Genomic DNA, 16,164 nt, shown 5'->3' with positions numbered 1-16,164 from the left:
CCCGCTGTCCCCGCTATCCCGCTATCCCCGCTGTCCCCGCTATCCCCGCTGTCCCCGCTGTCCCCCGCTGTCCCCCGCTGTCCCCGCTATCCCCGCTATCCCGCTATCCCCCGCTGTCCCCGCTGTCCCCGCTGTCCCGGTTTGTGGCGCTGCGGCGGTGGCCGCCAGGAGGCGCCCGCGCGCCGCCCGGTGCCCCCGCCCCGCTGCCCGGCGCGGTGCTCGCGGCGCATGCGCGCTGCGCTCGGGGCGCTCCGGTTCCGGGCGCCGCTCCCTCCGTCCTCCGTCCGTCCCTCCCTCGGTCCGTCCCTCCGGCCCCGCCGCCCGGGACCCCCGCGCCCCGCCCGCCCCGCGCCCCCCCGCGGCCCCCGCGCCCCGCTGGGCCCCGCCGCGCTCCGGCGGCGGCGGCGGCTCCGGCTTCCCCCGCCCCTTCCGCCCCCCCCGCGCCCCCCGCCGGCCCAGCCGAGCCCGGAGGCCCCGGCGGCGCCGCATGGAGCAGCCGGCGGCGGGCTGAGCCCGTGCCCGGAGGGAGGTGAGTGACGGCGGCGCGGGGCGGGGGGGGGGGGGGGCGAGCGGGGCGCGGACAATGGGGCGGCCGGGGGGGGGTGCGGGGGTCCGGCCCCGCCTGACCCCCGGTGACCCCGGCACAGCCGCTCCCGCCCTGCCGCGGTCCCCGGGGACCCCTCAGCCCCCTCGCCATCCTGCGGGGAGGCGGAGAGGGACCCCCGCAGCATCCCCTTGCCGTGGCGGGGGTCCCGCCGCGCCCCAGCCCCGCCGGGGGTACCGCCTCCCCCTGCCGCTGCATCCCCATCCCGTACAAAGGCCCGCGGGAGCGGGGGGTTCGGGGAGATGAGGGGCACCCGGCTGCTCAGAGGGCTTGGCGGCGCTTTGTTGGTTTGAATGTTTTAAAATTTGGGGCTTTTTCTTTTTTTTTTTTTTTTTTTTTTTTCTCTTTTGGGCAATAAGGCGGCGGCGGGTTATTTATAGCCGCGGCTGTTGCTCGTTGGTGTAGCGAGAGCGAAAGGGGCCGTGCCGCCGGGCGGAAAAAAAAGTCCCAAAAAATCAAAACGAGGAGCAAAAAAGTCCGAAAAAAAAAAAAAAGGGGGGGGGGGAATGGAAGGTGTGAGGGCGAGGGGGCGGGAGGAGGAGGATGGCAGCCTTCCTCCCGGGACAGCGGTTTGTTCCCAGTGGAGCCGCGCAGGAGCACGGCCCCGTCCTGGCAAGGCAGGGAGTGTCCGGAGAGGTCCCTGGAGGGATGCGGGACGTTTTGGGAGCATCCCCATCCTCCCTCATGGAACATCAGCGGGACGGGAGTGATGAAGCCGTGGGATAACCCCTGCAAAGCCAGGGAGTTTTGGGGTGCTCTTTGCCCTGTGACCGCTGCCTCCCCCCACCTTTTCGGTTTTGAGTGAGTGTTTGCAAAAAAAAACCGCTTCCATGCCCCACTCCACGGCATGTGCCCGTCCCTGGGGACGCCCCGACATGCTCCAGCACTGGGAAGGGGACACTGGGGTGATTTGTGGGTGGAAAATCGCCCTGCTGAGGTTTTTGTAGGATAAAGGAGGACCAGGAAAACCTCTCCACAATGGGGGGCCAGGAGCAGCTTCTCCCCAGGCCTCCAGCTGTCCTCTGTGTGCCTCCAGCTCTCTGACCAGCAGCATCTTCTCTTTCTCTTCTAAAAGAAATTAAAGATCCCTGAAAAAGAAGCAGGACCCCCCCCTTTCCTCCTCTTTTGCAGCAGGGCACCCAGCTGGGGCTGGTTTGGGGCAGCAGCTCCGAAACGCTGCGAGCTGGCGGGTGAGATGGAGGAGGAACATTTTTCTTTCGATTAGCGTAATCGTAGGTGTTCGTTGTAATAACAGGAGATAAGATCTTTCAGAGGCACGGAGGATGTTGTCTGGTGTGGGGTTGGTTTGGGATTTTTTTTTTTTGAAGTTTAAAGGGCTTCATTGGGAGATGGATGAGCGGAAGGGGGTGGATGTGGATGGCGCCCACGCACCTGTTTCCGTTGGGAATGAGGGTTCTTTGCCATCAACGACTGAACTTCATTTAGAACAGAGTCATCCTGGTGCTGGGCAGGTGCTCCCCCCGCCCCGGCTGGGTTTGAAACGGAAATGCAGCATCTTTCACCCACCCCATCCCACGGTGATGGTGCTCCTCAGGTGGGATTCGCTCGGGGGGGGGTCCCACATTCCTCTTCCACCCTGCCCGTGGGTCTGGCACAACTCGATTTTGGCCGGTGATTAATGAGAGGAATGGCTCATTTCCCTGGTGCCCTTTGGATTGTCAGAGGTGTTGGCTGTACCTGCCCTGCCCGCCTGCCCCGGCTCCTGGCTGCCGGGCTGGCCTTCCCGCAGGGAAGTGCAGGAGCAGGGCTGTGGGGGAGGCGGCGGGGATGGACCTCGCGGGCGCAGCGTCGGGCTCAGATCCATCTCTGGGATCCTGCGCTGAGTGGCTCCGGGGATGCTCTGCTGGGAAAAAAGGGAGGTGGGTTTTGGCAGGGGGTGCGTTCCCCTGAGCACCTCCTGAGCCCCACTTTGGGAATGGGGAGCTTCCAGAGGCAGCAAGCCCTCTCCTAGCAGGGCTGAAAACGGCCAAACCCAGCACTCTGCTCTGCCCAATCAGCCGGGCTGCTCCCTGGCTAATTTTGTTAATTATTATTAATTTCTTTCATGTGCTGCTGCACATCCTCCTTGAGGAGAGAAGGGGCGATGCCCATGTTTTCCCGGAAGACACAGGATGCTGCTTTTAAGCTGTGGATCCACCCCACCGGCATCTCCACATCCTTCTCCCAGCCCAGCATCCCACAGGGACGTGCGGGGCTGGCGGAAGCGGGCGCGAGGCCGGGGCTGGCCCGGGTGACGCGCGGCAGGAACCGCTGGCTGTCACATGAGGCCTTCGGGGGGCTGCTTGGCAGCTGCCCCGTGTGGTTTCCTCCTCCTCCTCCTCCTCCTCGGAAAGTCTCGGCTTTGAGGCAGAAATGAGGTACCGATTGAAAAGAAAATGAGGCTCAGAGGAGGAAGGTCTGTGTCGGGGTGAGGGGCAGCCGCTGGTGTGGTAAACACCTCCCTCTTCAAAACTGAAAGGCAAATTCATTGTGTGCAATTATAACAATGCCACGGTCCAGTGCCATGAATATCCACGATCCGGGAAGATAGAAAAGCCTGGACTGGCTGGAGTGCGTTCTTGGTGGTGTTTGCTGAGGCAGTTTCCTCTTCAGCAGGGAAAAAAATTCTCTTTATGAAGGCAGGCTATGAATTTTGTATCCTCTCTGCATTTATCAAATATAAATGCTGGTGACATCCGTGAGCTGAAAGCCCAAACAAGCGGCCTTTGGGATTGGGAAGATTCAGCTCCTGCGCGGGGTGGGAAACGGCTCTTCCAGCCTGTGGTGGTGGGTGAACCTCTGGGCATCCCTTGCAGGGGATGCTCCCCAGCATCCCCACCTGGCTCCAGGCTTTTCCAGCTGGAGTCACAGCTGGGATGAAACCTCCATCCTGCTGATTCTTGGGTATTTGAAAACAAGGCCTGGCCGGTGGGAAGCGCTGACTCAGGGCTTTGGGCCCGAGCTCTCCCTGAGCAACACCCGGAACCGGCTTGTGCTCGGAGTCCCTGCGGGACGCTGGATGGGGAACAGGGCTGAAAGCCTCAGCGATGGGAAATTCCCTTCTCAAAGCTCCTTCCATGCTCCGCCTAAATCCCTCCACGGCCTGAGAGAGTGGCGTTTACTCCCTGGCTTTCTGGAGCTGCGTTTCGGACTGGTGGGATCCAGACCCGTTGCTGAAGGTTTTGTTCCGTGCCGGGTGTAAATCCAGAATTGAAGCAAAAATCAGCTCAGAAAGGCAGGGAGGTGGAGCTGGAGCTGTGCCGGGGGGCTGCGCTCCCAGCTGGTGCTCCCCAGCCCGGCGGCGCCCGGCTCGGCCCTCCCCTGGGTCCCAGCACTCCGTGGCAGTGTCCCCAAGGCTCACGGGTGCCATCAGGCTGGCTTTGGGTGCCATCTCCAGAGGCTTTTCCTGAGCTGGCTGGGAAGGAAACCAACCCAACGCTGTGGTGATGGAAACCCCTCAGGTCCCTGAACTCTGTCCTTGGGGTGAACATCTGAGCCTCGATTTCTCCTCTCTGCTGCCAAAAATAGAGTGACGCGTGCCGTGTCCCTGCCCTGGGGGAAGGTGAGGAAGGTGGCCGGTGGCAGCGTGACGCCTTTTCCGGAATGCTGCGGGCACGTGGTGGAACCAGGGCCACATTCTCACCGCGCTCTTCCTCCCCGCTCTTGTGCCCCTTATCTCCTTCCTCCTCCCGTCCCTCAGCCTTGCCCCCCGTTTCACTTCCTCCTTCCCAAAATACTCCGAGCTGCTGACGGCGGGGCTGGCAGCGGTGACCGCCGATGGCCCCGGCGGATGACATGAATTAATAAATATTGGGGTGGGCTTTGGGGGTTGCTCTGCCTGTGTCCCCCTCTGTGCCCCCAGCCCGGCACGACCCCGCTGCCCCAGCCCAAGAAAGCCTGGTTTGATTCCGGGGCCGGTGACTTCATCCCTTCCCGAGGGCTGGAGCGGCGGGAATAAAGCCGGGTTTGTTCCCCTCCCACACACCCATCCCAGAGCACGGCACCCCCGGTCAGTGCATCCCCCTGGGGTTTGGGAGCTGCACGTTCCAGAGTCCCAGTGGCTTTTAGCTTGCAGGGAGCAGTTTTGGTTTATTTCTTTTGGATCCCAGGCCTGGGAAGCTCTCAGGGCTGGATGTTTCCATGTGTGGGTCACCAGGGAGCGCAGGGCTCTGGCTGTGTAGCCTGGGAGAGGAGTGGGATGGGCCTCCTGGAGGTCATCTCCATTCCCTTCCCTTCTCTGGGCATCTCCAGCCGTCCACACCGTGCTGGATTTTTCCTTGGTGCAGATGCTGCACTCCAAAACTCCGTCCTTAAGAAGCTGTATCCGTGCAAATGCCTCCTAATCCGGGTGAGCCACTCCGCGCTGCTCCCGCCCCTGACTGCAGGGGCTGAGCAGGCCCGGAGCTCCCACTTCCACCTCAGTCTGGGGGTATTTTGGAAGCAGCACCTCGGGCAGGACCTGTTCTTGGCGGGAGAAGAGACACTCACCTGGCCCGAGACGTCCTTCGTGGGGGGCTGCTCCCGCTGCATCCTCCTCACACCCCATTCCTACCCCGTTCTCAGCCGTCCTCTCCCCCGCGCAGGTCTCATGGTACCGAGTGACGCGTCCCCCCTGTGAGATTCGCGCCCCAACCTCCTGAGAAGATGTCAGGGATGCAGGTGAGCTCTGGCTGAGGAGAGGCAGGGATGGAGCCCTCCAGAGGCGGCCCCAGCGCTCAGGAGGGACCCGGGGACACTTGGTTTAAATAGATCCCACTTGGGTTCGCATCGGAGGGACCCGCTGTGAGGGGGTGGGGATCCCCTGAGGGTCAGGGTGTGCTGGGGGTGGGTGACACCCCCGTGCGAGGCTCTGATGGCATTCCCTGTTCCCTGCCAGGCCGTGTGGCCGTCCGGTACAGAATGTATCGCCAAGTACAACTTCCACGGTACCGCCGAGCAGGACCTGCCCTTCAGCAAAGGAGACGTCCTCACCATTGTCGCTGTCACCAAGGTGAGGTGTCCCCGCCGCCCCCCGCGCCGGGATTTCCGTGGGATGCCATCCCTGCACCCCGTGACACGGGCCGGCGGCAGCCCCTGGTCCTGGCAGTCCCACTGGGCGGGAATCGGGCCACACGTTCAGTTAATTAATTCATGGCCTCGTTAGTTAAGGTTTCTCTGAAATGTAAGCGCCTCCCGGGAGGTGGAGGAGGGATGGGAGAGGCAGCGGTGCTGGGCTCCACTCTGGGGCAGGAGAAGAAGGGCTGTGGGTTTGGGAGGCTCCAGGATGCCCGGCAGGTTGGGAGAGGGATCACAATGAGCCCTGTGGGGCCACCGGCACTGGGGTTTGCTGGTCCCAGCACCAACCCCGATCCCCTGCTCATCCCACCCTTCCTGCAGCCAGCAAGGGGGTACCGGGGTGCCTGGGGAACCCCCAGGGCAGCGCTGACACCACCCTGGGCTCCTTGGGTGGGATGCGGCCGTGCCCAGTGGCCACGGGCTCGTGGTGACGTGGCACTGTCCCCACAGGATCCCAACTGGTACAAGGCGAAGAACAAGGTGGGCCGGGAGGGCATCATTCCCGCTAACTACGTCCAGAAGCGGGAAGGGGTCAAAGCTGGGATCAAGCTCAGCCTCATGCCGTGAGTATCCAAGCAGGACTCTGCCGAGGTGGGTGGGGGGAGGTGGCTTGGGCCGGAGCACCCGTGTGGCCAGAGCTGTGTCCCAGCAGGAGGGACGTTCCTCACAGGGCGCAGCGAGGTCGGAAGGCACAAGGGGCAGCGGCTCGGGCTTCCCAGCAGCGTGAATTTGGGATTGGCATTTGCTGCTGGGGAGAGCTCTGAGTGTTTTGGGAGCTGCCTGCAGGGTGATGCCTGGTTGGGTTGCGTTTTAAATTGGGGTTTTTTTTTTTACCCAAAGCTGGGGTTGTAAAGATTGCTCTGGGAGGAAGAGGGAGGGTTGGAATGGGGTGCAGGAGGGAAGGGAGATGGATGGGTTTGATGTTCCTGCTGCATCCCAGAGCTGCCAGTGACTCCCAGCCTGGAGGAGCCAGGGGAGGAACCTCCTAGGAGTGTGAGAGGGGCTGAATCCCAGTTCGGGGCCAGGAGGAGGGGAGCAGGATGCCGTGGAAGGAGCTGTGTCGTGGGCTGGGTGGGGACAGCAAGGCAGAGCTCGGACAGGCCGTCCCCGTGCAGGCAGGGACAAAAGCTGCTCCACGTCCAAACGCAGCCCCACGAGGGCCCAGCCAGCACATCCCCAGCCCTTCCCCCGCTCCGTGCCCCGCTGCAGGTGGTTCCACGGGAAGATCACGCGGGAGCAGGCGGAGCGGCTGCTCTACCCCCCCGAGACGGGGCTGTTCCTGGTGCGGGAGAGCACCAACTACCCCGGGGACTACACCCTGTGTGTCAGCTGCGAGGGCAAGGTGGAGCACTACCGCATCATCTACTCCTCCAGCAAGCTCAGCATCGACGAGGAGGTCTACTTCGAGAACCTCATGCAGCTGGTGGAGGTGAGGCCTCAGCTGTCCTCTCTGTCCAGCCCCAGCAGGGGGACATAACGGGGACATCAGAGCTTGTGGGGGCTGCAGGCCTGGAGCTTGGGAGCTGCTGGGACCTTCTGTGCTGACCCCCTGGGGTGGGGGTGCTGGGGACAGACCCCTGGGGCCGGCGGTGGGGTGAGCAGGCGACAGAGGGACCGGCAGGAGGAGGGACGGGGACCCTCGGCCGCCACCAGGCGCATCCGTGGCCTGGTGCTGCCACCTGGTGGGATCTCGGAGCCCGGCACCGCCTTGGCGGGACCCCCGGGCCAGGCTGTCACCGACCCGCGCACCGTGTCCCCCAGCATTACACCACAGAACGCGGACGGGCTCTGCACCCGCCTCATCAAGCCGAAGCTGATGGAGGGACGGTGGCAGCGCAGGACGAGTTCTCCCGCAGTGAGTGGCCGTGCCCGGCCCCGGTCCCTGGGCACCTCCACCAGCACCCGCTCACTCCCCCTTGTCCCCCGTGCAGGCGGCTGGGCCCTCAACATGAAGGACCTCAAGTTGCTACAGATCATTGGCAAAGGGGAATTCGGAGGTGAGCCCGCTGTCCCCAGCCCGCGGTGGCCCTAAGTGGGGGGGGAGTTGGCTTCTCTGTAGCCCCCCCCAGGGTGATGGTGGGGCCCCAGGAGGCTGGGATGCTCCCCAGTGCCTCCTGTGCCCGTCTCTCCTGGCCCGCAGACGTGATGCTGGGGGATTACCGGGGGAACAAAGTCGCCGTGAAGTGCATTAAAAACGACGCCACAGCGCAGGCCTTCCTGGCGGAGGCGTCCGTCATGACGTGAGTGTCACCACCAGCGGGGGCACAGCGCGAGGGAGGGGGCACCTCTGTCCCTGTGAGCTGGGGGGGTGCTCCCTGATACCCCACGGGGACCGTGGGAGCCCCTCTTGTCCCCAAAGCCCTGCCCTGAGCCCTCCTGTGCCGTGCAGGCAGCTCCGACACAGCAACCTGGTGCAGCTGCTGGGGGTGATTGTGGAGGAGAAGAGTGGCCTTTACATCGTCACCGAGTACATGGCCAAGGTGAGACCCCCGCCCCGGCCACCTGCCCCCCACGCTGTCCCCTTGTCCCCCCCACAGTCCTGGGGCTTCACCCTGGCAGACCAGCGGGGTCATCCCAACTCGGGTGGCATCTCCCTGGAGCCACAGTGGGGCTTGGAGGTGGCTGTCCCATCCTGGCTTCCAGGGAGGGTTGGCATCCCTGGATCCGCCCCTGAGGGAGGGGATTCCTTGTGTCCTGCCCCTCCTTTGAAAGGACATTTGCCCGGGTCCTGCCCCATGGTAAAGGGACATCTTCCCCGTGAGGGAGGGACATCCCCCGGGTCCTGTCCCATCTTAAAGGGACATCATCCCTTTGCAAGGAGGGTCCTGCCCCATGAGGGAGGGCAGCAGGTGGGCTGCTGCCCCTGCTGACCCCATCTCTCTCTCCATCCCTGCGCCCAGGGCAGCCTAGTAGACTACCTGCGGTCGCGCGGGCGGTCGGTGCTCGGGGCAGACTGCCTGCTCAAGTTCTCCTTGTAAGTACCGGGCAAAGCCATGCCCGCCACCCTGGCCCACCCCTACCTGCATTTTGGGACTGCCCTGCCAACCCCCTTGTGCTCCCCACCCCTCCCAGAGATGTGTGTGAAGCCATGGAGTACCTGGAAGCCAACAACTTCGTGCACCGGGACCTGGCGGCAAGGAACGTGCTGGTCTCGGAGGACAACATCGCCAAGGTCAGCGATTTCGGGCTCACCAAGGAAGCCTCCTCCACGCAGGACACGGGGAAGCTGCCGGTCAAGTGGACGGCGCCAGAAGCACTTAGAGAAAAGGTGGGGGAGCGGAGGGGGCCCTGGAGCGCATGGATACGGTGGAAGCCGCAGGAGGGGGGGAACATTCCAGGCTGCCCCAAATTTTCCATGCAGACATGGCGCTTGAGCGCCGCTTCCCACTGTCTGACCCCAAAACCAGCTGCCCTGAGGGTGGGGGAGATCTGCTGCCTGCCATCCCTGCCTGAGCCCGCTCACGGGGCTTCTCTCCCCTCCCTCCCTCCCTCCCTCCCTGCAGAAATTCTCCACCAAGTCGGACGTGTGGAGCTTCGGGATCCTCCTCTGGGAAATCTACTCCTTCGGGCGAGTGCCTTATCCGAGAATTGTAAGTGATGAGCACCCCCTCGGGGCTGGGTTTGGGGCGAGCTGAGCCCCTGTTTGTGGGGGGAGCCCTTCCCTCACATCCCGAATCCCCCCAGCCCCTGAAGGACGTGGTGCCCCGCGTGGAGAAGGGCTATAAGATGGATGCTCCGGACGGTTGTCCGGCCGTCGTCTACGAGGTGATGAAGAAGTGCTGGACCCTGGACCCCGGCCACCGGCCGTCCTTCCACCAGCTCCGAGAACAGCTAGTGCATATCAAAGAGAAGGAGCTCTACCTGTGAGGGGGGGCTCTGCCACCCCACAGCCGGAGGGGACCCACACTGGGGGGGACCAGGGCGTGGGCAGCCCCCCTGCCCCGCCCCGGCACCAGGAGGGAGCCCCGGGGGTGTGTCCCCCCCACCCCAGTTCCCCCGGTTGCTTCCAAACTTCCAAATCTGTCAGTTTTTATTTTTATTTTCTAGGTTTGGGGTTGTTTTTTGTTTTGGTCTCCCAGGCTCTTTTTTTTTTTTTTAATTTTTGTGGGTGTTTTTTTGTTGTTTTCTCAGTTTTGGGGGGCATTTATTGTTTTGGGGGGGTTTTTTTGTTGTTGTTGTTGTTTTTTTATTATTTCAAGCAGGGCCCAGCTGAGCGTTGGGCGTTTTACTAAAGTACGAATCTTATTTTTTAATGTAATTAAAAGAAGAAAAAAAAAAAAAAGACAAGAAAAAAGAAAGAGAGAAGAAGGTTGCTAAAAGGAGAATAATAATAAATAAACCAATGAAATGGACACATGAAAAGGAAACCCCCAGCGACAGAAGTGATGGTTGACGGGGAGACGCTGGACTCGCCGCCCGGTCGGGAGAGCGCGGCCGCGTCCCCGCCAGACGCTTTTTTTTTTGGGTTGTTTTGCTTTAAACTCGTTGCAATGTTTGCATGCTGTCTCCAGAGGCCTTTTTTTCCAGTCCTGTCCAGTGCTTTATTCTCATGTAATGCTACCGACTGTGAGATTAAAAAACTGTAATAAAAAAACCATTCCATACGGACGCGGCACATCCCGCCTCAGCCCCCCTCTGTTGCCAGCGCTGCTCCCTGCGGGTCCTGGGATCCCCCTGGCAGGGGAAGAAGGGGGGACAGGCCCCTCCCTCCTCCCAGGGTCCCCAAATCGGTGGGGATGAGTAGCTTGGGCAGCACTTGGCTCCATCCTGCCTATGAGAACTGGCACAGCTGTGACAGCGGTGAAATTGCCAAGTGATGCCAAAGCTCCCCTCTAGTCCAGGCTTTACTTTCTGATGCTCAGACCAGGCAGGGGATGCAGTTTGGGGCTGATTGCTGGCCCTCAAGAACCTTACTGCCTTCCCTGCGTGTCTCAGCCAAGGGGCTGAAGCCACCTGTGCAGCAGGACCCCCATGGCCCGAGCCCAAAGGAGTTGTCCCCGTGGAATCCCTGGAGGGAGCTGGGTGGAGGTGGCGTCTGGCACGGCAGGTTTAGAATAGTTCCCTTCATCCCCAGGGAATTATTCAGCGTTAAACGATGCTCAGAGCATCGGCTCTGCCGGCTGCCTGCTTGGCAAGCCCCGGGCGGGAGCTCTCTGCCTGCTTTGGACCAGGATTGAGACCGAGACTCCTCTTGGAGGGGGGTTAAAGGGAAAAATGGGGGGTGCTGGGACACGGGCACAGCTCGGGGGTGTGTGGGATGGGGGGTGGAGCGCGCAGAGGAGAGATGTGCTGCTGACCCCCTTCCCGGAGAGCTCGGCGCGTCCGGATGGCCGGAGGGGACAGGGCAGGGATGAGGGATGTGATGTGGCTCGGTAGGGTTTCCTCTCCCCCGGGCTCACCCCGCTCCCCGAGTCCACATCCCCCCCGTTCCTCCCAGCGCTCCGGCAGGGCCCAGCCGGATAAGCAGCTTTACTTTTTGGGCTTATGAAGATTAAAGTCATTTACAGGCAAAGCCTGCAAGAAACGGCTTTGGGAATGGCAGAAATACCCAGAACCTTCACGTGATGGGAGCCAGCAGGGAGAGGTCTGCTCCTGTCCCCACTGTGTCCCCTTCCTGTCCCCTTGCCCTGGGTTACTGCTGGGCCAGCTGTCGAAAAAGGGAGGAAAACTCACCCAAAAATCGTTCGGACCTTTGATTTTCCTCCAAATGGCACCACACTTCACGTTTTTGAGACTGTGCCTGGTCTCGGCTGGTGTTTGGTGCCTCAACGTCCTCCGGGATGTAGTTGAAGGATGCTGAGAGAGAACTGCGGGAAGAAATCGCCTTCCTCACTGCAAATCAGGGAGTTTAACCCTGCCCACCCCCTCCTGCCACCACCGTGCCTCAGTTTCCCCGCCCTGAGAGGGTCGCTGCTACCACTGGGTCTCCCTCGCTTTAGGCTGCTGCTCATCCTGGATCCCTCTAGGTGATTTCTCCCCAGGGATTTTGGGGTCCTTTCCATCAGCGGCAGCGTGGGCAGAGGGGACAGGCTGAGCGGCACCCCGGGGCTCCCGAGTGCTGGCTCACATCGCGTCCCCTTCCTCCTCCTCCTCCTCTTCCTCCTCCCATGGGCAGCGAGGTGGGCGCTGGGCCCAGCGGTGTCAGCTCCCGTCCTGCTCACACTCCGGTGGTCAATCACCGGCGGCAGCGGCGTGCGGGGCGTTGTTCCCGCAGCCCCCGCGGCGTGGCCGTGCCGTGGCACAGGGACCCCTCGCCGCGCCTCCGCCCGAGGAGGGAACGGGGACACGCGGCTTTAAGAAGCGCTGGAAAATCCAGCTTTCCGTTCTGGCAGCTCTCCTGCCTCTCCCCTCCACAGCGCAGAGCGGGATCCCAGCTCCTCCGGCTGGAGCTTGGTATCCCGCACGGATCAGGACAGGGCTGGGCAGAGCTGGGATTGGGTGTGTGGAAGCTGCCGGGAGTGAAAGGACCGTCTCCAAAGCCGCACATCGTTTGCTTTTCCATCCCTGCCCATCACCTGCACCCCACACGGGCTCCCGAGCCGAGGCGTCGCTTCCAGCGCCGGCCCTGGCTCCCTCTGCTCCCAGCAGAGATCCTCTCTCTTCCCCGTTAGGGCTCCTTCCACGAGCTTTGGCTCTTCCCCGTGTCCCCACATCCTGCCTGCCTTCTCCCCAGTACCCGCAGAGAGCCTTCCTCTCCCTGAACACCCAAAAATCCCGGTCTCCCTTCAGAGGAACCCGATTTCAGCTTCAGCAGCTGCTTGCTTCTCATTTCCCCGGATGGCAAAGCCTCCATCCCAAGAGGAGGGGGTGCAATGAGCCCCCACTTGTAATTACTTGGTTCCCTCAGTGCTGCTTGGGGCTAATTACCAGCTCTAATTACGCCCCTTCTGCTCCATCCTTGGAGCACGGGCTTCCCAACCCCTGGCCTCCCTCGCCGGCATCTGTGCGCTGCCGGCACCTCCTCCCCCTCCACGATCGACTTTATCACAAGGACTATTTTTAGCGTGATGTACAAAGCCATTCCCATCACCGTTCCGTGGCGTTCACCTCTTCAGCTCCTCTCTCTCTCTCTCTCTCTCCCCCCGCCTTTTTGTTGGTTTTTTTTTTTTTCTCTTTCTGAGCTCTCCAGGAAATGAAGGCAAGGCTGGGAAGATCCCCCGTGGGAATGCTGCGTGTGTGTGGCCGTGTGTGTGTTGGGGCTGGCGTGTGCCTTTGCTCCGGGCTTGCTCTCCACCACCGGCACGAAGCAGCACATGGCTCCCCATGTGCCTGTTTACATGCTCTGTATGTCTGTCCGGCTGCATTTGTGTCACTGCTTGGGTGCAGAGACCGCCGTGGGAGCCCCCCCGCCCCCCCCAGCACCTCCCTCCTCTTCCTCACCTCCCACAGCACCCCTCTTCCCGGCAGGAATTGCAGCCACCCGGCTCCCTGCTGTGACCCGCTTCCCCTCCTCTTGTGCCAAAGCACCCACGGCACCCCGAAACCTCTGTAACCCCTGGGACAGGGGCTGTATGTGCCGTGTGACAGGGCCATTCCCAGCCCAAATCCCATCCCTTGGGATGGATGGATGCTCTCTATGGCAGGGCCATTCCCAGCCCAAATCCCATCCCTTGGGATGGATGGATGCTCTCTATGGCAGGGCCATTCCCAGCCCAAATCCCATCCCTCAGGATGGATGGATGCTCTCTATGGCAGGGCCATTCCCAGCCCAAATCCCATCCCTTGGGATGGATGGATGCTCTGTATGACAGGGCCATTCCCAGCCCAAATCCCATCCCTCAGGATGGATGGATGCTCTCTATGACAGGGCCATTCCCAGCCCAAATCCCATCCCTCAGGATGGATGCTCTCTATGGCAGGGCCATTCCCAGCCCAAACCCCATCCCTTGGGATGGATGGATGCTCTGTATGACAGGGCCATTCCCAGCCCAAACCCACATCCCTTGGGATGGATGGATGCTCTGTATGACAGGACCATTCCCAGCCCAAACCCCATCCCTTGGGATGGATGGATGCTCTGTATGACAGGGCCATTCCCAGCCCAAATCCCATCCCTTGGGATGGATGGATGCTCTCTATGGCAGGGCCATTCCCAGCCCAAACCCCATCCCTTGGGATGGATGGATGCTCTGTATGACAGGGCCATTCCCAGCCCAAACCCGCATCCCTCGGGATGGATGGATGCTCTCTATGGCAGGGCCATTCCCAGCCCAAATCCCATCCCTCGGGATGGATGGATGCTCTGTATGACAGGGCCATTCCCAGCCCAAATCCCATCCCTCAGGATGGATGCTCTCTATGGCAGGGCCATTCCCAGCCCAAACCCGCATCCCTCGGGATGGATGGATGCTCTCTATGACAGGGCCATTCCCAGCCCAAATCCCATCCCTTGGGATGGATGGATGCTCTGTATGACAGGGCCATTCCCAGCCCAAACCCGCATCCCTCGGGATGGATGGATGCTCTGTATGACAGGGCCATTCCCAGCCCAAACCCCATCCCTTGGGATGGATGGATGCTCTCTATGACAGGGCCATTCCCAGCCCAAACCCCATCCCTTGGGATGGATGGATGCTCTGTATGGCAGGGCCATTCCCACCCCAAACCTCCCAAAACCCAGCAATGGGTCTGGGCAGTCCCGTGCTCACAAAGATGAGAGCAGGAGATTCCAAGGGAATTGGGGGGACACCCCAGCAGCATCCCCACTCCTGGGTTCCCTTCCCAGGGACCATCCCAGGGGATGCTCTGCCAGGGCACCTCAGGGTGAGGAGCGGTGCACTGGGATTTTTCATCCTGCGGAGATGATGTCATTTTTTGGGAATTTAAAGGCTTGGTTCTATAGGAGTGGGAAGGCTTTCCTTGGGAATGCCTCCCTAGGTCAGGGAAAGGCACCTTTGGTTTTATTTCCATAACCAGCTGCACTGCAGCCCGTCTTCCTCAGCCAAGGCAAATTCCGGGTTTCTGGAGGTCTGTTCAAGGAACATGCCAGAAGTCACTTCACTCGGTAATTTACAACACCCTTATCCTAAAGTTCCTTTATTCCCTCTGCTAGTGGCACGGCAGCACTTCGCTCCCAGTAGAGCATCTCCCAGGAGGGATCCCACTGCCCTCTGAAGGGATGTTTTTCTCAAGACCTTCAGGATATTTTCCCTCAAGCTCCTGGGTGGTCCATACCAGCAGCGGGACCCTCTGGGTAGATGCCCCCGTGCCTTATCCCCATGCCCGAGAGGCACAGCAGGGTATCCGTGTCCCCATCCCATTGGAGCACCCACGGCGGCAGGCGGGAAGAGCGGAGGTGCCTCTGCCGCTGCGCCCGCGGTCAGAGCTGAGCGCGGCGGTCCCTGAGGTGGCGGTGCCTGTCCCCATCACCAGAAGTGACAATCAGCTGCCAAGTGCCGCCGTGACTTCCCCCGGCAGCAGCGGGCCGCCTGCTTTCTTTGGAAACGCCTTCTCATTCCCTGCCCGTCGCGGCTCCGGCGCACACACGCGCGGCTTTCCAGGATTCCCTCACCTACTCGGGGTCTTCAAAGGTTTAAACCTTCACGTTCCCTGGATTTCAGGCTGACAAGGATCAGGCTCCTGCCTTCTGATGGCCTTATTGCCATGCCTCTGCAGCTCAAGGTCACCGAGCCTTCCCCTCCCCGGCTCCATCCACGGGATCGCTCCAGGAGCGGCCCCTCCAGGGATCTCTGGAGCATCGTATGAAACCCTGGTTGTGGTAACTGCGCCTTTGGAGCCAGTTACCTGGGAAGAAGAGCTGGAATGATCCCTCTCAGCATGGCAGAGGGAACTGCTTGCATCCAATTTAAATCAGGTGTCAACGCTGAGAGAGGATCCTCTTAACTTCCACCGTCTTGTCTGAGGCTGCGACGGGGGGGACGTCTCATCTCCCTCCCGTCTAATCCATGGAGATGTGTGATATAGCATAAGCTAATATAATAGGTCATGCAAGGATTTACATCTCATTACGGCAGGTTAGAGTCCTGGCAGGAAGGATGACTCATCCTCACTTGAATATATTTCAGGGATAAGGAACGGTTCAGCTGCCCAAGGAAAAGCAAATGGGGAAATCAACCACCTTGAAGCATCATTTACCAGCTCACTGCACCCTCTGATTATCCCCCCAGCTCTGCCTCCAGGTGGGACACTGGCCTCTCCAGGAAAAGCCAAAGGGATGGGGGAGCTGCAACACCTCTCCGGAGGTGATTGCCTTTTGCTCCGTCCCTACAAAACCTGTAGGGACCTCTTCCTTTGCCTTTTGCTCCGTCCCTACAACACCTGGGCTGCCGAGCCCAAGCTGGAGCGTCCCTGCCATGAGGGACGGGATCCGAGGCGCTGCAGGGAACGCCGGGCTTGTTTGCACCTAGTTGCCTTGGCCGAGTGTTTCTGCTCATCAGGAGCTGTTTGCTCTTAGTTCCTCAGACAGGGAGGCTCCGTGGGAGCTGACCCATCTAACCCAGCCGGAAAAAATCGGTCCTGACTTCCAGTCTCTTATTGTTAATGGA

The 16,164-nt window shown here is 61.1% G+C and overlaps 1 protein-coding gene and 1 long non-coding RNA gene across 4 annotated transcripts; one reads left to right on the top strand and one right to left on the bottom strand.

Annotated features, from left to right (window-relative positions):
- Positions 1-441: 441 nt before the first annotated feature.
- On the top strand, positions 442-10,274 carry CSK (C-terminal Src kinase). Its single transcript, XM_039557948.1, is given in 15 exon segments — positions 442-529; positions 5,188-5,263; positions 5,481-5,594; positions 6,110-6,222; positions 6,869-7,088; positions 7,421-7,435; positions 7,437-7,476; positions 7,479-7,514; positions 7,591-7,656; positions 7,800-7,899; positions 8,049-8,139; positions 8,560-8,633; positions 8,732-8,927; positions 9,163-9,249; positions 9,344-10,274. Coding segments are annotated over 14 exon segments (1,350 nt in total). The 5' UTR covers positions 442-529; positions 5,188-5,248; the 3' UTR covers positions 9,527-10,274.
- On the bottom strand, positions 9,807-12,985 carry LOC120410559. Of its 3 annotated transcripts, none has more exons than XR_005602823.1 (3): positions 11,727-12,985; positions 11,333-11,466; positions 9,807-10,223 (listed from the first exon to the last, which is right to left on the bottom strand). It is a non-coding gene; the product is annotated as an uncharacterized LOC120410559 (long non-coding RNA). The 3 variants fall into 3 exon arrangements; XR_005602824.1 differs by having other exon boundaries at positions 12,527-12,985; XR_005602822.1 differs by having other exon boundaries at positions 11,333-12,981.
- Positions 12,986-16,164: the final 3,179 nt, after the last annotated feature.

Source organism: Corvus cornix, chromosome 10, assembly GCF_000738735.6.
Source record: "Corvus cornix cornix isolate S_Up_H32 chromosome 10, ASM73873v5, whole genome shotgun sequence".
Classification (NCBI taxonomy): domain Eukaryota; kingdom Metazoa; phylum Chordata; class Aves; order Passeriformes; family Corvidae; genus Corvus; species Corvus cornix.
Note: the sequence above shows the minus strand (reverse complement) of the source record. Positions and strands in the feature narration are given on the sequence as shown.